The sequence below is a fragment of the Ornithorhynchus anatinus genome, chromosome 11 (assembly GCF_004115215.2).
Source record: "Ornithorhynchus anatinus isolate Pmale09 chromosome 11, mOrnAna1.pri.v4, whole genome shotgun sequence".
NCBI lineage: Eukaryota > Metazoa > Chordata > Mammalia > Monotremata > Ornithorhynchidae > Ornithorhynchus > Ornithorhynchus anatinus.
In genome coordinates, this window is record NC_041738.1 from 8,385,962 (window position 1) to 8,409,326 (window position 23,365).

At 45.8% G+C, this 23,365-nt stretch overlaps 1 protein-coding gene across 1 annotated transcript; it reads right to left on the bottom strand.

The window, feature by feature from the left end:
• Nucleotides 1-9,982: 9,982 nt before the first annotated feature.
• Nucleotides 9,983-23,248, bottom strand: CNEP1R1 (CTD nuclear envelope phosphatase 1 regulatory subunit 1). Its single transcript, XM_001506748.4, has 6 exons — nucleotides 23,155-23,248; nucleotides 18,307-18,378; nucleotides 15,853-15,926; nucleotides 14,641-14,750; nucleotides 14,455-14,509; nucleotides 9,983-11,404 (listed from the first exon to the last, which is right to left on the bottom strand). The coding sequence occupies exons 1-6, from the start codon at nucleotides 23,177-23,179 to the stop codon at nucleotides 11,363-11,365; spliced, it is 378 nt and encodes a 125-aa protein (XP_001506798.1). The 5' UTR covers nucleotides 23,180-23,248; the 3' UTR covers nucleotides 9,983-11,362.
• Between the last annotated feature and the right edge of the window lie 117 nt (nucleotides 23,249-23,365).

The following is a 23,365-nucleotide window of genomic DNA, read 5'->3' on the forward strand; positions in this document are numbered from 1 at the left end:
TGTTTATCAAGCCTGAAAAGTAGTGCCAGACTGGCTTTTGGCAGCCGAGATTTGAGCTTATTAATAATAATAATAATAATAATAATGATACTCATTAAGCGTGAAAAGTGTAGCCACACTGACTTTTTGCAGCCGAAATTTGAGCATCATAATAATAGCAATGATATTTATTAAGCGTGAAAAGTGTAGCCAGACTTTTTGCAGTCGAGATTTGAGCTTCTTAATGATGATATTCATTAAGCGTGAAAAGTGTAGCCACACTGACTTTTTGCAGCCGAAATTTGAGCTTCATAATAATAATAATGATATTTATTAAGCGTGAAAAGTGTAGCCAGACTGACTTTTTGCAGTCGAAATTTGAGCTTATTAATAATAATGATATCTCTTAAGCGTGAAAAGTGTTGCCAGACTGACTTTTTGCAGCCGAAATTTGAGCTTCATAATAATAATAATGATATTTATTAAGCGTGAAAAGTGTAGCCAGACTGACCTTTTGCAGCTGAAATTTGAGCTGCTTAATAATAATAATGATATTTATTAAGCGTGAAAAGTGTAGCCAGACTGACCTTTTGCAGCTGAAATTTGAGCTTCATAATAATAATGGTATTTTTTAGGCATGAAAAGTGTAGCCAGACTGACTTTTTGCAGCCGAAATTTGAGCTTCATAATAATAATGGTATTTAGTAAGCATGAAAAGTGTTGCCAGACTGACTTTTTGCAGCCGAAATTTGAGCTTCATAATAATAATAATAATAAAGATGATGATAGTATTAATCGCTTACTATGTGCCTAGCACTGTTCTAAAGGCTGGGGTAGATCCAAGGTAATCGGTTGTCCCACGTGGGGGACACCGTCCTAATCCCCATTTTACAGATGAAGTTAACTGAGGCACAGAGAAGTTAAGTGACTTGCCCAAGGTCACACAGCAGACAAGTGGGGGCATTGGGATTAGCACCCACGTCCTCTGACTCCCAAGCCAGGGCTCTTGCCACTAGGCCACGCTGCTTCTATTAGAGATGTGTGCAGTGACCCCTGCGCACACCCCAGATAGGACAGCATCCCGAGAGAAGGTTAGCCGAGAAGCAGCAGGGCCTAGTGGCATGGGATTGGGAGCCAGAACGCCTGGGTTACCCCTGCGCGCTTGGCACGTAGTAAGCACTTAGCAAATAATAATAATTTATCCTGGCTCTGACACTTGCCTGCTGTGTGACCTTAGGCAAGTCACTTTCAGGGCCTCTCTTTCCTCAGGGGATTAAATAAGCTATTATGCTTCCCCCTTAGTCTTTGGGTCCCGAATGGGACAGGGATGATGTCTGATTTGAAAATGCTGCATTTACCCCGGTGCTTACACAGGGCTTGGCACAGAGTAAGCACTAAATACGTGGGCAGGGTATATTCTATCCACTGTTGTACCCTCCCAAGTGCTTAGTTCAGGGCTCTGCATACAGAAGGGGCTCAATAAATACCATTCATTGATCACAATTATTAGGTCTCTGCCTGCAGGTTCACATCTCCCCTGAAAAATTCTTTCTCCCCGAGCATGAGAGGGTCTGATCCTTTACCTTCACTCCCTTCACCCCACTCTGACCCTTTTCTGACTTCCCTCAAACCCATGCGGGCAGAAAGTTGTCAGATCTATTTTCTACAGTGGAGAAATGATACCATTTTCTTCGGCAAGAACCAGGATTCCTCCTCACTCGCTTTACCCCTTAGAGCCTGGAACCGGCATTTGGATTCTATGTTTGGAAAAGGTCACGGGTTCTAATCCCAATCCACCACTCATCTGCTGTGTGACCCTGGGTAAGTCATCTCACTTCTCTGTGGCTCGGTTCCCTCGTCTGAAAAATGGGGTTTGACACTGTGAGCCCCACGTGGGTCAAGGGACTGTGTCCAACCCGATTTGTTGTATCCATCCCAGCGTTTAGTACAGTGCCTGGCACATAGTAAGCACTTAACAAAAACCACAATTATTAAGTACCTGAGGATTGTGGGGTCCCACCATTCTCCAGTCTTCTTTCTCACAGTTTCTCTGTAACATTCCTCTCCGAAGTCTCCTGGTTTCTGATCCACGGTGAGTTGGTTTTCCTCTCCCCTCCTTCCCATGATGGTTTTCCTCCAGCTCTAATATTTACCCTAGGTCTCGTTTTAAATCATTACTTTAAAACATTCCTCTCTCCTTTACTCCATCAGACGATCCAACCGAAGTAGAATTCCCAACCATGAGTTTCATGTTCTTATAAAGCACTTCTCGTTCCAGAAGCCTCAAAACACCAGTAGCAATATTTAAAAAGTCATTAAATGTATCCCAAACGAATCGCTTTCGTCCGCTGGCGTCTTTTCTTGGCTCTCGAAGAGGACCGGTTCTTTGCAGATGTGGACTTTCACATCCTTCTTCCTCACTCCTCCTAAGTAAACCGGTAGAGCCCCATCTCCCTCCTGAAATTCAGGAATGATGAGGGACTTCTGGCTCCCAATGTGAGAGGTTATACCTTGGAGCACCCTGCCCAGCTCAACATGTCAGGACAAGTTTTAAGTCACCTTTCAGACTGGAGACACCCCAGAACCCAGGCTCAAATGAAATGGGAGCTTAACATCAAGCATACCTCTGTCCTCTGCTCCTGCACAATCTCACTCTCTGTCCCAGCCAGAGTTAAAACGATTTGGAACCAACCCTTTCCTTCATTTATTAGCCTTTAATGTTTTCAATCCATCTCAGGATGGTAAATTCCATTCTGCCTGGCCAGGGATCTTAAATTCATTTAGGAGGGCTGAAAAAAGTGTCCTCTGCACCCAGGAGGCATTTAATAAATACTTTCACTATTACAATTACTACACTATTCCTAGTGGTAAAATTCATGTCGATGGGAGTAATGATAATAATTGTGGTATTTGTTAAGCGCTTGTGTGCCAGGTACTGTACTAAGTTCTGGGGTGGATAGGAGCAAATCGGGTTGAACAGTCCCTGTCCCACATGGAGCTTCGGGAGTAGGACTGCCTGTTGTCAGTCGTAATTTGGGGGAGGCCTGAGGTTGGTTCGGTGGAAGCAGGGGAAGCAGCGTGGCTCAGTGGAAAGAGCCTGGGCTTCGGAGTCAGGGGTCATGGATTCGACTCCCAGCTCTGCCACTTGTCAGCTGTGTGACTGTGGGCAAGTCACTTCTCTGTGCCTCAGTTACCTCATCTGTGAAATGGGGATTAAGACTGTGAGCCTCACGCGGGACAACCCGATTACCCTGTATCTCCCCCAGCGCTTAGAACAGTGCTCTGCACATAGTAAGCATTTAACAAATACCAACATCATCAGACAGCAAAATTCTGGGAGCCAGAATACCTGGCTCTGGTCTGGGTTCCCTTTGTAGCTGGCTAATGTGAACAAACACCAGCAGTGTGGCCTAGAGGGAAGAGCAGCACTCAGGAATCCATTCAATCAGTTACGGTCTCCTAGAGGAGGTAGGATTTCAGAAGGATTCATTCATTCAGTCGTATTTATTGAGCACTTACTATGTGCAGAGCACTGTACTAAGCTCTTGGGAAGTACCATACAAGAATATTCCCTGCCTGCAGTGACCTTACAATCTGGGGGCTGGGAAGACAGACATTATCATAAATAAGTAAATGATGGATATGTACATAATAATAATTATGCTGTTTGTTAAGCACTCTGTGCCAAGTACTGTTCTAAGCACTGGCATATTAATATTAATGGCATTTGTTAAGCACTTACTATGTGCCAAGCACTGTTCTAAGCACTGGGGTAGATACAGAGTAATCAAGTTGTCCCACATGGGGGCTCACGGTCCTAATCCCCATTTTACAGATGAGGTAACTGAGGCACAGAGAAGCAAAGTGGCTTGCCCAAGGACACACAGCAGACAAGTGGCGGAGCTGGAATTAGAACCCAAGTCCTCTGAGTCCCGAGCCCGGGCTCTTGCCACTGTGCTGCTTCTCTGCTGTTGGGCTGGGAAGGGGGAAGAACAAAAGGAACCAGTCAAAGCCTGAAGAAGGGGGTGGGAGAAGAGGAACCGGGACCCCTTAGTCAGGGAAGGCCTATTAGAGGAGATGTCTTGGGGGGAGAGTAATTATTAGATTTGAGGAGGGAGGGCGTTCCAGGCCGGAGGCAGGCTGTGGGTGAGGGGTCAGATGAGATGGACTGTAAACTCGTTATGGGCAGGGAAAATATCTGCTAATTCTGTTGTATTGTACCCTCCCAAGCACTTCATACAGTGCTTTGCAGGTAGTAAGCACTCAATAAATACGATTGATGGATTGAGAGAGCTGTCTTCTGCCAGATGTGAAGAAGGAGGGAGTTTCTGCCAGGAGGAAGGATGAGGCAGCCTTCCTGTGATCCAGTCAGCCCCCTTCCTTGGGCTGAAGGCACCAGGGCTCTCAAAGGTTCTGGGGTTCCCATACAGGTCCTAAGGCTTGGATGAAAGGTTTCAGGCTGAGCCTCAGTTAGTTTCACTCTTCCTTCTTCCTGTGGCTCCTGCTTCGAGCTACAAAGTGTCCCACAGAGTCAGAGAAGGGAGAGCCACCATTAGTGATATTTCATCTTTAGAGAAGCAGCGTGGCTCAGTGGAAAGAGCACGGGCTTTGGAGTCAGGGCTCATGAGTTCGAATCCCAGCTCTGCCACTTGTCGGCTGTGTGACTGTGGGCGAGTCACTTCACTTCTCTGCGCCTCGGTTCCCTCATCTGTAAAATGGGGATGAAGACTGTGAGCCCCACGTGGGACAACCTGATTCCCCTATGTCTACCCCAGCGCTTAGAACAGTGCTCGGCACATAGTAAGCGCTTAACAAATACCAACATTATTATTATCTTTCACTTCACTTCTCTGTGCCTCAGCTACCTCACCTGTAAAATGGGGATTAAGACTGGGAGCTCCATGTGGGACAGGGTCTGTGTCCAACTCAATTTGCCTATATCCACCCCAGCACTCAGTACAGTGCCTGGTACATAGTAAGCACTTAATAAATGCCATTATTATTAAGAAGTTATTTGTGTATTACATATTTGCCCTTGTCCTTTACACTGTTTTAACGTTTCAATGTTTCGTTGCTCCTTAAGTGTCCACTTCCACTCTTCCCCCACTTTCTATATTCATAGATTGTGAGCTCTTCCAGGGACAGGGTCCGGGTCTACTTCCCACCTGTATACTCTTCCCCCGTGCTTAAGACAGTGCTCCGCACAAAGTATGCACTTAATAAATACTATTATAACTACTACCTCAATCCACCCATCCTCATATAATCAATTTACGTAGGGAAAATATGTATTATAGAACTGACTGTACACTCAATGTGGATGAGTTGAGAAGGAAGGAATCTACTGCTACACAAAGAATAAAAAAGAAGAAAAAGGAATTTAGGCAAATAAAGATGAGGCTCGATACATGTTACCAAGGCCTTTAATGCTTTTAAAAAAAAGGCAACAAAAAAACCCGGAGTGCTCACCATAGCAATTTCACCAGTAGCCTCTCTTCTCCCCATCAAGACCATGTAATGCTACATAATTATTCCCCAAGTCCAATTTAATTACAACCAGGATAAAGGATTTATTTGTGAATCCATCCAATTTAGCAGAAAAGCACTTAACAAACACTGAGGCATAGTTGAAGCAACCACTCAAGGGATCAGAAAATAAATCAATAGCCAAAAATGAGAAGATTCTCGCTGAACAAATATCCCCCGCAAACCTTCCTGATAAAATTCAGGAAAGAGACAGTCATCTTTTAAGGCTTAGTTAACTGTTTTGTAGGGGAAGAAGAGGAGGTCAGTTGAATTTCAAGACCATGAGAAACAGAAACATAATCTGTGCCATAACTGGATTCGATCTACGGTTTACTCAGTCTGGGAATCTTCTTTCCGCTATTGGCAACAGGATGCTTGGGGGAACAATGGAATGGGCTAAGGGTGTGTGACCTTGGGCAAGTCACTTTACTTCTCTGTGCCTCAGTCACCTCATCTTGTAAAATGGGGATTGAGACTGTGAGCTCCCTGTGGGACGGGGACTGTCCCACCCCATTTGCTTGTATCTACCCCAGCACTTAGTACAGTGCCTGGCACTAAGTAATGCTCAGTCATCATTATGAAAGGATCTGACTGGAAGGATTCTGAAGCAGCGTTCTGATCAGATTGGACAGAGTCCGTGCCCCATTCAGGGCTCAGAGTCTGAGAGGGAGGGAGACTAAGGATTGTCCTCTTATTTTACAGATGTGAGGCAACGGAGGCACAGAGAGGTTAAATGACTTGCCCAGGGTCTCGCACCGCAGGCAAGGGGCAGAACCGGTAGTACCCTGGTCTCCCTGAAAATATAAATACTAGGCGTCACGTTGTGCCAGGCCGAATATCTACCAGATTGGGGACAGACCAGCTGAAAACTGGATACTAGCCACCAATCCAGAAAATGTGGTTTTGAACTATGCCAGAAGCCATTAGCTGCCGATCACAGGCTCGCTCCAGAAACCTCCCCTGCCTTCAGCTACTGATCATCTGAGAATTCTTCCCCCCAGTCTCAAAACTTTTTTTTTACGGCATCTATTAAGCAATTACTATGTGCTAGACACTTTACTGAGCGCTGGGGTACCTACAAGCAAATCAAGTTGGACACAGTCCACGTCCCACAAGGGGCTTAGAGTCGTAACTCCCATTTTACAGATGAGGTAACAAGCGTAGAGGAGTTAAGTCACTTCTCCAAGGTCTCATAGCAGACAAGTGGCAGAGCCGGCATTAGAACGCACGTCTTTCTGACTCCCAGGCCTATGCTCTGCCCACTAGGCCGCGCTGCTTTCTCTTCATAAGCGAACAAATACTGTCATTATTATTACTTCATTCTAATTCTCTAAAGTCATTCCAAATACACAACCTTCCGTTCTATAGGTGTCAGGGACCCAACCAAGCTAATCCCTGTGATGAAGTCACGTCTCTGGGAGAAATGGGCAAACCACCAAGGCTATATCTGAAGCAGAATCCTCGTCCTAGGGACCGAGGGGACTTTGCCCACCAGACCCCCCACCCCCAATCTCATCCTGCCCTTGGAAGACATCGGAAAACCAATTAATAAATTAGGGTATTTGTTACGCGCTTACTGTGTGCCAAGCACTGTTCTAGTGTCCAAACCCTGAAAGGATAAAAAGGGCAGTTGGCTTTGGAAAACAGCCCGAACCCAAGGCAGCGTATTAGAAAGAGAGGATGGTAAAAGGAGGAAAAGCTACCCTAACCCAATTTAGCTCTGTGGATGACTTAGGGGGCCACCATGTCTCTCTCTGCATTTCAAAGTACAGTACTTTGTTTGGATTTGTTTAAAAGGTAGCTGATTTGTTCTTGTGGCTGCATCAGCAAGGTCTTTGACTTGGGTGCCGCAGCAGCAGTGGGGGCCTTGCAAAAAAATGTTTGCTCCGACCAGGTCAATCGCTGGCACAGAAAACCCATTTAACTTTTCTTGATAAATGGAAAGACCCATCCAAGAAAACACACCCAGTGGTGTAGCCAAGGACTACAACTCCCATCCTTGAGGAGTTTTCTGTGCTTTAAAGGTTTTTAGAAATCTAAAATTCCCAGTGCTCCTATGAAGAAGACAGGGCGCACTTATCACATAAGTCCTACAACACTTATGTACATATCCATAATATATTATTTCTATTAATGTCCGTCTCCTCCTCTAGAATGAAAGCTCACTGTGGTCAGGGAATGTGTCTACCAACTCTGTTATATTGTACTCCCCCACACGCTTAGTACAGTGCGCTGCACATAGTAAGTGCTTAATAAATGCAATTGGGAGCAAATTTCGTGCAAGATTAGAAAACAGGCACAAAGTGGGTTTGTGATTTGCCCAAAAGTCATGAACTAGTAGCGAAGCCAGAAACAGAACCAGCTTTTCTGATTCCCAGTGAAACCATCTGTCCATTATACAAGTATAAAGAAGGGCTCTTGTGAACAGGGAGGGTCTGGGGCTTGTGCTTCTTTTGGACAATTGATGTTGCCCCCACCATAATCCCCCAGCACTTATGTACCTATCTTTAAATTATATATAAATTATTTATTCATATTAATGTCTGCCTCCCCCTCTAGACTGTAAGCTCATTATGGGCAGGGAACGTATCTACTCATTCTGTTGTACTCTGCCAGGCACATAGTACGGTGTTCTGTAAATAGTAAGCGTTCGATAAATGACTGATTTATACTATTCCAAGCACAGCACACCGAATACGTGAGCAAGACCTGCTACTACAACAGCATATACGCAGTGTAGTGATGGAATATAAATCCTTCATTTTTGAAGATTAGACCATAGTCAAACGGCTCAATACCTTGGATATAAAATGAGAATTAAAGAATTAATTTTAAATTGTTATCGATTGCCTTGAGCAGGAAGTAGAGGCAGGTGTTTAAAAACTTCTCTTTATCAGGATTAGAACTGTTCATTCCTCTTTCCCTTACCCTTCCTCCCATCCATACGTTGTCAGTTTGCAAGGAGGGGTGGAGGTTGAAAGGGGTTGTGCCCTAAGTAGTTAAAAATAGGAGGCAATCAACCAATGGAATTTCTAGACTGTTCGCTAATTATGGGCAAGAAATTTGTCTACTAACTCTGTTGTATTGGACTGTCCCAAGGACTGAGTACAGTAAACACTCAATACAACCGATTTATGGTGCTTTACTGTTTAGAAAGCACTGTACTAGGCCCTTGGGACAGTCCAGTAGAGCTGACAGACTTGATCCCCACCCACAAGGAGTTATCAGTTCTTATATTAAAAGAGCTAATCCCAAATAATAACACATAATATGTGGCCTAGTGGACAGAGCATTGGCTCTCCCAAATGCTTAGTACAGTGCTCTGCACACACTAAGCGCTCTATAAATACGATTGACTGACTGGCCTGGAATTCAGGAGGACCTGGTTCTAATTCCATCTTCGCCACTTGTCTGCTGTATGACCTTGGGCAAGTCACTTCTCTGTGCCTCAGTTACATCATCTGCAAAATGAAAATTAAGACTGTGAGCCCTATGTGGGATAGGGACCGTGCCCGACCTGATTAGCTTGTATCTTACCCCAGCGCTTAACAAATACTGTTATTATTACTATTAATAACTACTAAAAAATCCACTTTGTTAAATTAGGGCCATTTTAATATGGATGAATCATGCCAATCAATAGAAGGGAGTCGAAAGTCCTTTTTTTTTTTTTTGTAAAAGACCATTAAAGGGACACCAAGTAAACTTCAAGATGATCATAATCTATTTTTTGTACTCACCTTCCTGGCCTAACCACATAAATTTCATCTGTATACCTCACTCATTCAATCCTATTTTTTGAGTGCTTACTGTGTGCAGAGCACAGTACTAAGCACTTGGGAGAGTACAACAACATTCCCTGCCCACAACAAGCTTACAGTCTAGAGGTGGGGGGAGACAGACTTCAGTATAAATATAATGTAAATAAATTACATAAGTGCTGTAAGGCTGACGGGGGTTGGGAAAGGGAGTACAGGGCGGCGCAGAAGGGAGTGGGAGAAGAGGAAAGGGGGGCTCAGTCAGGGAAGGCCTTCAAAAAGGTTTTGAAGGAGGGAGAGTAAATGCCTGTCAGATTTGAGGAAGGAGGGCGTTCCAGGCCAGAGGCAGGATGTGGGCGAGGGGTCGGCGGTGAGATAGATGAGATCGAGACACAGTGAGAAGGTTAGAATTAGAGGAGCAGAGTACGCAGGCTGGATTGTAGTAGGAGAGTAGTGAGGTGGGGGGGGGGGGGGGGGGGGGGGCAAGGTGATTGAGTGCTTTGAAGCCAGTGATAAAGAGTTCCTGCTTGACACGGAGGTGGATGGGTAACCGCCGGAGGTTCTTGAGGAGTGGGGAAACTGGTCCTGAACGTTTTTGTAGAAATCCGGGCAGCAGAGTGAAGTACGGACTGGAGTGGGGAGAGACAGGAGGCTGGGGGGTCAGCAAGGAGGCTGATGCAGTGATCCTCTACACAATACTCCAAGAAAAAAACCCAATATTGCCACTTATATAGAAAGTATTTATTTTTATACACATATTTACCTACAAAATTTACAGAAAATAAAACAATACGGAAACATAGGATTATAGAACACCCACTCAGACTTCTTAGGAGTCCAGGGCTTTATTGCTGCGGTTCAAAAGGTAAAACTGTACGCACACAAAAGCCAAAGTAGGTTCATTCGATGTTGAATAGCAGCAGAATGGCAACCTTATTAGAGCCTTTTACTGAGAAGTTTCTGAAACTTCTGTGCTCACGTCAAAGGAAATTAAAAAGATGCTCCCAACGTAATTTAAACTTTCCCGGAACAAGTAAAAAGGCACCTCCAGCACTTTAAAATATTGTTGTAACAACAATTCCAATACTTTAATTTTTAAAGGCTATTATAGTATGTGTGGCTGTTAGGCATACACAGTATGTCATTAACACTTGCTCTCTAAACAGGGAGAATTGTAAGCACTAATTTGTGGCACTGTTCACGTATAACCCTTTATTGGACAATTTAGGCTCCTAAATTACACATCAGCAATACTAGTGTAATGGCATGTTTACCACAGCATAAAATCTGACGATCTAAAAGACCGTGACAAACAAATTCCCAGGCGGTACAGAATTTACAGCTGAATTCTTATCATTCGAGACCTTTGGAAAAATTCTTAAAATGGTTTTAAAATGTTAAGCGGTCGGACACTAAATGAAAACATAGAACGGACGGGCAGAACCACAACGGTGGCCGCGGTTCTTTACGAGAGTTAACACAAATTCCATTCCGACACACCCACGATTCTTCGCAACGTTACTGTGGACCTGTTCTCCTTCCGCTGGAGAGCAGTGCGATGCATCTCCTGCTTTAGAAGCTACTGGCTACAGAATAATTTAGGAGGATGGAAGGGACAGCTGGCTGTAACGAGGAAGGGGTGGAAAAATTAAGGAGCTGGAGGAATGGCAAGTGGGTCTGCCTTAAATACTGGAGCAGGAGAACCAAGGTCCACACAACATCTTTTCTTGTCGCTTAGCGTTGGCAATGATTTTTCTATGTACAGCGGCTTGCAAAGGTACATTATAAAAACACAATGAGGTTCTGTTCCTAAGGTGACCTTAGTCATCGAGATGCATACTTCACCTGCAGATACCTTCCGCAGCACCTGAAGTCCTAAAGGGACACGAATACTGAAATATGAGTAATCAAAGGTATCAGAAGCACAGATGATGTGAGAAAGGGTCGAGATCATATGGGTCAATATTGCACACTTGTCAGTAATTGCTAAGACCTGTACATATCCAACTGGAAAAGGAGTCCTGTTATGGTTTTCTGTGCTGCATCCCCTATTGGATGACAAGGCTATGTGAGATCTTGGGACACTGCCCTGCAGAGGTTCACTGCACGTGAGGCCTAGGCTTCAAAATGAGTTTTCCAGTCTAAAAAGGTAGGAAACAAAGAAGAGACATCGTCAACATCATTGAAGACTAAACCCATTACATCGTATGTCCAAGCAGGGTTATTCCTATTGGGAGACCAAGTTCTAGAATGGATGGGCCCAACAGGTTCTTACTGTGACCGAATGGTTTTATTTTATTCTAACTGGGACCTGCTGAAGTCAGAAACTCTGACTGCCCTATAGTTGTGATGGCCCACCCAGTTCAATCACTTATCCTCTCCTGCCTTGCTGACTGCATCAGTCTCCTTGCTGACCTCCCAGCCTCCCGTCTTTCCCCACTCCACTCCAGACTTCACTCTGCTGCCCGGATCATTCTTCTACAAAAACGTTCAGGTCCATGTTTCCCCTCTCCTCAAGAACCTCCAGTGGTTGCCCACTGCCTCCACATAAAACAGAAACTCCTCACCACTGGCTTTAAAGCAGTCAATCACCTTGTCCCCCCTTAGCTCACCTCGCTGCTCTCCTACTACAACCCAGCCTTCACACCTCGCTCCTCTAATGGCAACCTTCTCACTATACCTAGATCTCGTCTATCTTGCCGCCGACCTCTCGCCCACGTCCTGCCTCTGGCCTGGAAAGCCCTCCCTCCTCATATCTGACAGATAATTACTCTCCCCCGCTTCAAAGCCTTACTGAAGGCTCATATCCTCCAAGAGGCCTTCCCTGACTAAGCCCTGTTTTCCTCTTCCCCCACTCCCTTCTGCGCCGCCCCGACTTACTCCCTTTATTTATCCCCCGACCCGGCCCCACAGCACTTATGTATATATCTGTAATTTACTTATTTATATTGATGTGTGTCTCACAGTCTGTCTCTACAGTGCACACAGTAAGCGCTCAATAAATACAACTGACTGCTTCCTGACCTCTACTGATGGAGGGCAAGTCAAGACCAGTCCCATAACCCCTGGGGAAGCATCTGGATTTAGGGCACTGCCATTTGGATTTTCACTTCGTTGGTGTGAGGAAATCAGAGATGACTGTAATATGGCAAAATGCTCAGGTCAACATCCTGAGTACAAGCTAGAACCATGATCATGTATAAAATCCTTAAATTAGTTTGGAAAGTCCTGACTATGCTTTTTTTGGGAGTAAATTAATTTAAATTAATGCTTAGACATTAATTTGAAGGGATGACTAGTTGAAAAGTTCTTTTTTTAAAAATAATATTCCTCATAACCTTCTGGAGGCACAACACAACTTGGTATAAGGTTTAAGCCAATTATACCATACCTGGGTCTGATCTGCTAATCTTGCACCCACCTACCCCAGTGCTTAGCACAACGCTAGGTGCCTAGTAAGTACTTAATGAACAACCATCATTACCTACATATTTTTGCCTTCCTGCTGGACAGTTGATCCTTGTCCGGCATCTGCCCCAACACCAGTCCTCTTTATGGATGGTGATGAGCTAAGTACCCAGTTGACACTGATATTAGTACAGCGTTCAGCACACAGCCCTCAGTAAATATCACAGATGACAACAGTCCCACTATTCTACCCAGACATACTCTAGACCTCACTTTTGCTTAGAGAAAGCAATCTGAATTTTCTCGAAGTTCTTATTTACACACGCAAAATGGATCTACCAGTCAGGCTTCCTGAGGGGAGTCCTCAGAACCTCCCTAGGCCTGCACACTGTGGGGGGGAGGGTTTAGCACTTGACAGACAGGCGATGCCTAGCCCGTGCAGTCCGGGTGCATTTAAGCAGAGAGGGCTCTGTTCCAATTCTTTAGGGGAAGGTAATGAAGCACAGTGAAGGTAGCAGAGATGTGGAGGATAAGAAAAGAGACTGGAGGAAAACGGGAGAGATGCAACTGAAAATGCAAACACGCAGTAAAAAAGGAAGGAAAGATGGTTCATCAACCATAGGAAGAACAGGAGGAAAACATAATTTCTGGTTCCCTGAATCATTACCTTCTCACTGTAGTAGCAGACCCAATTGTACCCCATAAGCAGTTGATATTCACTCCAATGATTATGTACATAGCCATAACTCTCCCAACTCCCCTATCTGAAATTTTAACATAAAATAGACTCTAGACTGTAAGCTCCTCGAGGGTGAGGAATATGGTGACCAACTCTAGTGTACTGTACTCTCCCAAGCACTTGGTATACAGCTTGGCACACAGTAAACACTCAATAAATACTACTGATTGATCGAAGAAGAGACAGAGTGAGGAACAAATAAGTAGAGAAAGGAAGTGAACTGCAAGGTGAAAACACTTCAAGAAAAAAATAACGTGAGCAGTGGAAAAGGGGCGGAGATCCATCTAATCCAGAAGGAAAGGCATTTCTCCTGGGGATTTTATAAAGCTTCAAGTATTTCTTGCCTTTTAAAATCTAAATTGTGAATACGAATTATGCACCAACATTTATTTCCACCCTGAAAAACTTATCTTTGGCAACTTCAGTCGGCTGATACTTTAGTGTCACACAACAAATGGAAACAGAATGAAGACTGTTTTAATTTGAGGAACACAAAATCCTCCAGTGTTCCAAATCCACATTATGTTCTCAAATGCTGTCGTTTGACACGGAATCCGCTCTACAAAATTATGCTGAATTTGTGGAACCAGTCATCTTCTTTCAACGGCTACCTGTGTCTTGTGAATAGCTATTTCAAGGACTCCCTGATGCCAAATGAAGCGATTTTCCACACTAGGAATATGATCCATAGCTGACAGAGAAGGAACTCTCTCCCGTATCAGGAAGAGTTTTAACTAACTGAAGTAAATGAGAATCCAGAGAATTCCCATCCCCAGTATGAACAGGAGTCATTTTTAAAAATCAGAGAATTTGACTATAGTGATATTTGTCTTCATCCTGTAGAAACAATTCTAAGACCACAAGTACAGAGGATGAGGGTAGGTAAAAAGAAATATAATTTGGCATACATAGAATTACCTCACCTCCACTCCACAGTGGACAGAAAAACCTCTGCAATAATGAAAATCTTAAAGTTCTCCAAAGCCAAAAAGGTTATCAGTCTTTTAGGCATTTGAAAGGTGGCATGAAACAAGATTTACTTACGTCATCACAAGACATATTATATTCTGCTAAAACTGTTCGACATCGGGCTGCTATACTGCACGGAAAATGGTCAAAGGAAACAACGGTTTAGAGAGAGCTTGAAAAGAGCTGTCGCTTATAGGTGCTTCTAAGTGAAAAGCTGCCGAGTAGACTCATTTTATTGCAGTCGATCAATGTAAAGGATACATCGAAGGTGCTACCACTCTCTTGTGAATTCCCGCAAAAAACAAACCTATTAGAGTGATACAGCTAATTGTGAAAAATGGATGATTCCACAGTGATGTAAAGAAGGACACCTGTGAGGGAAGTAGTTGGAATGTTCAAGTTAAAAAACGTGTTTTACTGAAATGGTTCTACTGAGTCCCTCCAGATAGCATCCTATCAGCAAGGACTCTAGGCACATACACCTCTCAATTTCACTCCCTTCAGGCTGAACAGGGAATACAAAGTACTGGTTTCTTTATTACTACTACTAGATAGGGAAAATGGATTCTGATTGGGTTACTTTATTACTCTGCGGTTAAAAACCTCACTCAGGATCCAATATCCCGCCACTCAATTCTCGTGCATCCCTAAATGTAAATCCATGGCAAAAGGAACTAACCCAGGGTACTTATGAATACCCTACTGATGGTTTTATTTTTATTTGTTTAAACCCTGAAGCTTAGAAAACAACCTTCAATAAATCAATGATTTTCTCATGCAATCTTAAACCCAAAACCACTTGGAGGCTCTTTCTTTGAAAAGACTTTCTCTGTCTTCGGTCAGCCTCTCTACACATTCCCTTGAGGGGCTGGAAGCAGATTGGGGGTGGTGAGGCGCTCAGATGAAGACAGGAAGGACAATTTCCTGTTTGTTCCACTACATTCTTTCTCTTTCCACCCACCACCCAACCACCCAACCCTTCTTCTACCTCTCCTGCCCAACAAATTAATCTAGAGAGCCTCCAAATTACTCAGGTTCTTGGCTAACTGAAAACACAAGCTCCTGTTTACTTCCAATAACCAAAACTTTACTCCAGGTCTTACTTTTACCTTGCCCTTAATATTACGTGAGACGGACTTTTGAATTATCAGAGAAAACTACCAGAGATGGAAAAAAAATTGCAAAAAAGAAAAAAAGGGGGGGGGCTCATTTCAGACATTACCATTACAGTTTTTGAAGTAATTCATTGGAGAAATTTGGAAAAGGCAACTTTTTTTTTTTAATCTTACTGGAAATTAATGCTTTTCATTGAAAGAAAGCCTAAAACAATTATCCTCTAGTCCCGATAGACCGGAAAACTCAGATCAAAGCTAGATCAGTTCTATCCTGCTAATTTCCTTTTCTTTATTATAAAACAGTCCCCCAACAGTCTGTCTTTGCTCTGTCGGTCAATAAATAAGAAAGACCGCCTACCTTTTGTGTCTCAGGGTCTATTAACCAATTCCACGCACCGGTAGCTGTGCAGACGGATACCACTATAAGAATCACTGTAAGAAAACAAAAGCTAAATCAACAAGTATATAAGAACCATTTATTCCTAAAGTAACTCAAGCCTAATAAGACACACAGGCGGCAACACAGTCTAATAAGAAGTAGTAATGGGATTTATTAATAATAATAATAATGTTGGTATTTGTTAAGCGCTTACTATGTGCCGAGCACTGTTCTAAGCGCTGGGGTAGACATAGGGGAATCAGGTTGTCCCACGTGGGGCTCACAGTCTTAATCCCCATTTTACAGATGAGGGAACTGAGGCACAGAGAAGTTACGTGACTTGCCCACAGTCACACAGCCGACAAGTGGCAGAGCTGGGATTCGAACTCATGAGCCCTGACTCCAAAGCCCGTGCTCTTTCCACTGCGCCACGCTGCTTCTCCTACTGAACAAGGTGCCCTGTCCCACATGCTTTGCAAGGTACAGCACTTCATCCTCATCATTATCAATGACATTTATTGAGGGCTTATTGGGTGCAGAGCATTATACTAAGCACTTGGGAGAGTACACCACCACAGAACGGGTAGTCCCGTTCCCTGCCCAAGAGCCTGTCAACAGGAGGAGGTAGACAGTAATACAAAACATTTATAGTACATAATTTACAGATATGTGCCATGGGGCTGAGGGTAGGGCAAATATCAAAAGCCCAAAGGTTACAGATCCAAGTGCACAGATGACGGGGAAGGGTGAGGGAGCAGTGTTTGAACAGCGTTTGGCAGACAGCAAGCGCTTAACAAATACTGTTATTATTGTTCTTCCAAAAGAAGTGTAACTGGGGCCATAAGAAACTTTCAATCTCCTGGGGGAAACAGACATACAAGCTAGGAGGACAGAAGGCATCAGATAGTGAAAAGCAGCCTTGTCTCCTGGGTAGCTCATGGGCCTGGGAGTCAGAAGGACCTGGGTTCTAATCCCGGATCTGCCTCTTGTCCACTGTGTGACCTTGGGCAACTCACTTCTCTGTGCTTCAGTTCCCTCATCTGTAAAATGGGGATTAAGAGTGAGAGCCCCATGGGGGTCATGGATTGGGTCCAACCTGATTAGCTTGTATCCACCCCAATGCTTAGGACAGTGCCTGCCACGTAATAAGCGTTTAAGGAATACCAAAAAGACAATTATGCTCAAGAGGAAGCACAGTCGGAATAACTGAACGGACAATTTCTTTTGGGGAGAGCGTATTTAGTCTCTCGTGACCTGTGGGTGACTCTTCTACACAATAAGCTTGTTGTGGGCAGAGAACACGTCTTCCAACTCTGTTATAATGTACTCTTCCAAATACTTAGTACAGTGCTCTGCACATAGTAAGCGCTCAACAAATGCGATTTCCTTGATGAAACATCTTGGATTTCTTTTCAAAGCCTCCGTTTTCCCATGTGGTAAGTGAAGGTTGATGTAAATATGGTACAGTAGACAGGAAATTTGGTACTTGGAATTCTTGAGAGGATCAAGCAAATATAAGGCTATTTTTAATCCACCCTGTGAATAGGAACTTATGATTTACACGTGCTTTAAATGAAAAACGAACCCAAAGCCCTGTGGTTTACGGTGTCACCTAGGGCGTTCTTCAGTAACTGTCTGCTGCTCAACCCGGCCCGAAGAGTCATTTGTGTTTGTCAGGTTCATTGGGTGCCAGCGTTATCTTCAAGGGTCTCTGTGAATACTTCGAGGTAACAGCCAATCATTGGTGTTTATTAACTGCTTACTGTGTGCAGAGTACTGTACTAAAGACTTGTGAGCATATAACAGAGTTGGTGGACATGCTCACAAGGAACTTTCAGTCTAGAGGGTGAGGCAGACCTTAACAAAAATAAATTCGCTACACAGATATTTACCCAAGTGCTGAGGGTGGCATGAATACCAAGTGCTCAAAGGGTACAGATAATGCAGATGGGAGAGGAAATGAAGGAATGCTCAAATACAATATTCTAGTAATCAGGTACTGTCCAGTTGGGCAGCCTGCAGGCTATATCAAACAGAAAGTGAAAATGAAATCTTTTCAAAACCATTACCCTACTTGTAACAAACCAGGATGAAGGCCACCTGCCACTCATTTAATTCTGGGCCCAAGAAACAATTTACACGGTCGAGTCTTTTAAGACCTTTCCCTGCTGTGATGACAACTGCCAAAATCATACCTAACAAAATACGGTAACACTGTGTTTATACTGTAGTTCATTCTGACCTAGGTGGGTGTGAGGATATGTTGCAATAAAATACAAAAATTCCACTTTCGTGGAAAAATCGGCCCAATGGTACACTGAAGGCTTGAAGACTTTTATTACAAGCAATGAATGAAAGCAGATTACCGGCAAGAAGAGATCAAATAATTACGCTTAAATATTTTCTAAAAGGGGAAGGACTGAACTAACTTACTTCTCCAACGTCCTGTGGCAGGTTGTAAGCAAGCGATATATTCAGTAAGTCTTCTCTCAAAAGCCTTGAGATCTAAGGTGAAAAAATAGAGATGTCTCTATTCAGTCATTGGTAGGTGTCTTGTTCCATGAACTTGCACGTAAGTGTGGTTAGGAATAGGGGGCAGACGGTCAGTTGTATTTATTGAGAGCCTACTGTGCAGAGCACTGTACTAAGCGCCCACAACGAGCTTACAGTCTAGAAGGAGAGCCAGACATTAATATAAATAAGCTCCTGAGCACGGGCCTGGAAGTCCCGAGTCAGAAGGACCCGGGTTCTAATCCCTACTCTGCCACTTGTCTGCTGTGTTACTTTGGGCAAGTCCCTAAACTTCTCTGTGCCTCAGTTCCCTCATCTGTCAAATGGGGATTAAGACTGTGAGCCCCACTTGGGACAACCTGATTACCTTGTATTTCCCCCTCCCACTCCCAGCGCTTAGAACAGCGGTGGGCGCATAGTAAATGCTTAACATATAGCATTATTACTATTATAATTATTATTACAACGCCTGGCACAGAATAAGCGTTTAAGTACCACCACAGTTGTCTCCCCCCGCTTCTAGACTTTGAGCCCATTGTGGGCAGGGATCGTCTCTCTCTATTGCTCAACTGTACTTTCCAAGTGCTTAGTACAGTGCTCTGCACGCAGTAAGCGCTCAATAAATGCGATTGAATGAATGAATGCATTGGTGATCTCCCCGTTTTACAGGCTGGAAATGAAAGCCCAAGGAGGCAATGGGAGAGGCAAAGCTAAATGAGCTGGGGGTGCCCCCCGGCACAGGTCTGGGAGACGGGAGGACCTGGGTTCTAATCCCGACTCCGCCCCTTGTCTGCTGGGTGACCTTGGGCGAGTCACTTTCCCTTCTCTGGGCCTCCGTTTCCTCATCTGGAAAATGGGGATTACGGGTGTGAGCCCCCGGGGAAGGGGACAGGGCCTGGGTCCAACCCAATGAGCCTGTATCTACCCCAATGCTCAGAATGATGATGACGATGATGATGGTATTTGTTGTGGTTGTTTATGGTATTAAGCGCTTACTATGTGCCAGGCACTGTACTAAGTGCAGAGGCACTGTATTAAGTGCTGAAATAATAATGGTATTTTTAAGCACAAACTATGTGCCAAGCACTGTTCTAAACACTAGGTGAGGAGCAGCGTGGCTTAGTGGAAAGAGCCCGGGCTTGGGAGTCAGAGGTCATAGGTTCTAATCCCTCCTCTGCCACTTGTTAGCTGTGAGCCCGTCATTGGGCAGGGATCGTCTCTATCTGTTGCCGAATTGTACATTTCAAGTGCTTAGTACTGTGCTCTGCACATAGTAAGTGCTCAATAAATACGAGTGAATGAATGAATGACTTTGGACAAGTCAAAACTTCTCTAGACCTCAATTCTCTCATCTGTAAGATGGGGATGAAGCCTGTGAGTCCTACAGGGGACAACCTGATGACCCTGTATTTACCCCAGCGCTTAGAAAAGTGCTTGGCAGAAGCAGCGTGGCCTAATGGAAAGAGCTTGGGCTTGGGAATCAGAGGTCATGGGTTCTAATCCCGCCTGTCAGCTGTGTGACTTTGGGCAAGTTACTTAATTTCTCTGGGCCTCAGTTGCCTCATCTGGAAAATGGGGATGAAGGGTGTAGCCCCACAGGGTACAACCTGATGACCTTGTATCTTCCCCAGGGCTTAGAACAGTACTGTCACATAGTAAGCGCTTCACAAATACCAACATTATTATTACTATTATAGTAAGCACTTAAAATACCAATATTATTATGATTATTACAAGGAAACCAGGTTGCCCCGCGTGGGGCTCCCAGACTTCATTCATTCAGTCGTATTTATGGAGCACTCCCTGTGTGCAGACCACTGTACCAAGCGCTTGGAAAGTAATAATAATAATAATGTTGGTATTTGTTAAGCGCTATGTGCCGAGCACTGTTCTAAGCGCTGGGGTAGATACAGGGACATCAGGTTGTCCCACGTGAGGCTCACAGTGGAAAGAGCACGGGCTTTGGAGTCAGAGGTCCTGGGTTCGAATCCCGGCTCGGCCACTTGTCAGCTGTGTGACTTTGGGCAAGTCACTTAACTTCTCGGTGCCTCAGTTACCTCATCTGTAAAATGGGGATTAAGACTGTGAACCCCACGTGGGACAACTTGATTCCCCTGTGTCTACCCCAGCGCTTAGAACAGTGCTCGGCACATAGTAAGCGCTTAACAAATACCAACATTATTATTATTCATCCCCATTTGACAGATGAGGTCACTGAGGCCCTGAGAAGTGAAGTGACTTGCCCAAAGTCACCCAGCTGACAGGTGGCAGAGCCGGGATTAGAACCCACGACCTCTGACTTCTAAAATGTGCTCTTTCCACTGGGCCACACTGCTTCTCTGAAGTAATAATAATAATAATGTTGGTATTTGTTAAGAGCTTACTATGTGCAGAGCACTGCTCTAAGCGCTGGGATAGGTACAAGGTTATCAGGTTGTCCCACGTGGGGCTCACAGTCTTAATCCCCATTTTACAGATGAGGTCACTGAGGCACAGAGAAATTAAGTGACTTGCCCACAGCCACACAACTGACAAGTGGCAGAGCCAGGATTAGAACCCATGACCTCTGACTCCTAAGCCCGGGCTCTTTCCACTGAGCCACGCTGCTTCTCTAAAGTACAAATCTCCACCCCATTTTACAGGAGGGAACTGAGGCCCAGAGAGGTGAAGGGACTTCCCCAAGGTCAAACAGCCGCCAAGTGGCGGGGCCGGGATTAGAACCCACGACCTCTGACTCCCAAGCCCGGGCTCTTGCCATTGAACCGCGCTGCTTAAGCGCTTAGGATGGGCAATATCTTCTCAGCACCGGAACGGTGCCTGGGCCCTAGGAAGCGTTGGATAAATACTATTATTATTGTGATTAGGAGAAGCAGCGCGGCTCAGTGGAAAGAGCCCGGGCTTCGGAATCAAAGGTCATGGGTTCAAATTCCGGCTCCGCCACGTGTCTGCTGGGTGACTTTGGGCCAGTTACTTAACTTCTCTGGGCCTCAGTGACCTCATCTGTAAAACGGGGATTGAGACAGTGAGCCCCACGTGGGACAGGGACTGGGTCCACCCCAGCGCTTAGTACGGTGCTTGGCGCATAGTTAAGCGCTTAACAAATACCCTAATTATTATTGTTGTATATATTTTTATTACCCTATTTATTTTGTTAATGAGGTGTCCATCCCCTTGATTCTATTTATCATGATTATGTCGTCTTGTTTTTGTCCATCTGTCTCCCCGATTAGACTGTGAGCCCGTCATCGGGCAGGGATTGTCTCTATCTGTTGCCGAATTGTCCATTCCAAGCGCTTAGCACAGTGCTCTGCACACAGGAAGCGCTCAATAAACCCTAATGAATGAATGAAATCCCGGCTCCGCCGCCTGTCAACTGGGTGACTTTGGGCAGGTCCCTTCGCTTCTCTGGGCCTCAGTGACCTCGTCTGGAAAATGGGGATGAAGACCGGGGGACAACTTGATCACCTTGCACCCTCCCCAGCGCTCAGTACAGAGTAAGCGCTCAATAAATACGATTGAATGAATGAAATCCCAACTCCGCCGCCTGTCATCAGGGTGACTCTGGGCAGGTCCCTTCCCTTCTCCGGGCCTCAGTGACCTCGTCTGGAAAATGGGGATGAAGACGGGGGACAACTTGATCACCCTGTACCCTCCCCAGCGCTCAGTACATAGTAAGCGCTCAATAAATACGATTGAATGAATGAAATCCCGGCTCCGCCGCCTGTCAGCGGGGTGACTCTGGGCAGCTCCCTTCGCTTCTCCGGGCCTCAGTGACCTCGTCTGGAAAATGGGGATGAAGACGGGGGACAACTTGATCACCCTGTACCCTCCCCAGCGCTCAGTACATAGTAAGCGCTCAATAAATACGATTGAATGAATGAAATCCCGGCTCCGCCGCCTGTCAGCGGGGTGACTCTGGGCAGCTCCCTTCGCTTCTCCGGGCCTCAGTGACCTCGTCTGGAAAATGGGGATGAAGACGGGGGACAACTTGATCACCCTGTACCCTCCCCAGCGCTCAGTACATAGTAAGCGCTCAATAAATACGATTGAATGAATGAAATCCCGGCTCCGCCGCCTGTCAGCGGGGTGACTCTGGGCAGCTCCCTTCGCTTCTCCGGGCCTCAGTGACCTCGTCTGGAAAATGGGGATGAAGACGGGGGACAACTTGATCACCTTGCACCCTCCCCAGCGCTCAGTACATAGTAAGCGCTCAATAAATACGATTGAATGAAATCCCGGCTCCGCCGCCTGTCAGCGGGGTGACTCTGGGCAGCTCCCTTCGCTTCTCCGGGCCTCAGTGACCCCGTCTGGAAAATGGGGATGAAGACGGGGGACAACTTGATCACCTTGCACCCTCCCCAGCGCTCAGTACAGAGTAAGCGCTCAATAAATACGATTGAATGAATGAAATCCCGGCTCCGCCCCTTGTCGGCGGGGTGACTCTGGGCAGCTCCCTTCGCTTCTCCGGGCCTCAGTGACCCGGTCTGGAAAACGGGGATGAAGCCGGTGAGCCCCAAGTGGGACCCCCTGATGACCCTGGATCTCCCCCGGCGCTTAGAGCAGTGCTCTGCACAGAGTAAGGGGTGAAGAGATGGCATCATTCGGATGGTTCTTCGGTTGGGGTGACCCGCCCCTCCCCCCCATCCCCCCCCTCCCCCCCCCTCCCTGAGGGGCCGACAAGGACCGGCCCCGGGGGCGGGGGGGGGGGGCTCCTCCTGCCCCTCCTCGTGCCCCCCCCCGCCCCCCGGTGCCCGCCCCCTCCGCCCTTACCTTCCGCTTGCTCCAGCGAGTTCATGTCGGGCGGCGGCGGCGGTCACCGCCTCAGCCCCGCCCGCATGGCCTCCCGCCTCCCGCCGGGGCCAGCGGCCTCCCCCTCCCCAACACCCAGCGCCCTCATTGGCTGCCGCCGCCGCACCCCGCACACTAAAACCCCTCCCCATTGGCCCGCGGCCGCGCCTGCGCACAACGCGGGCCGGGGGAG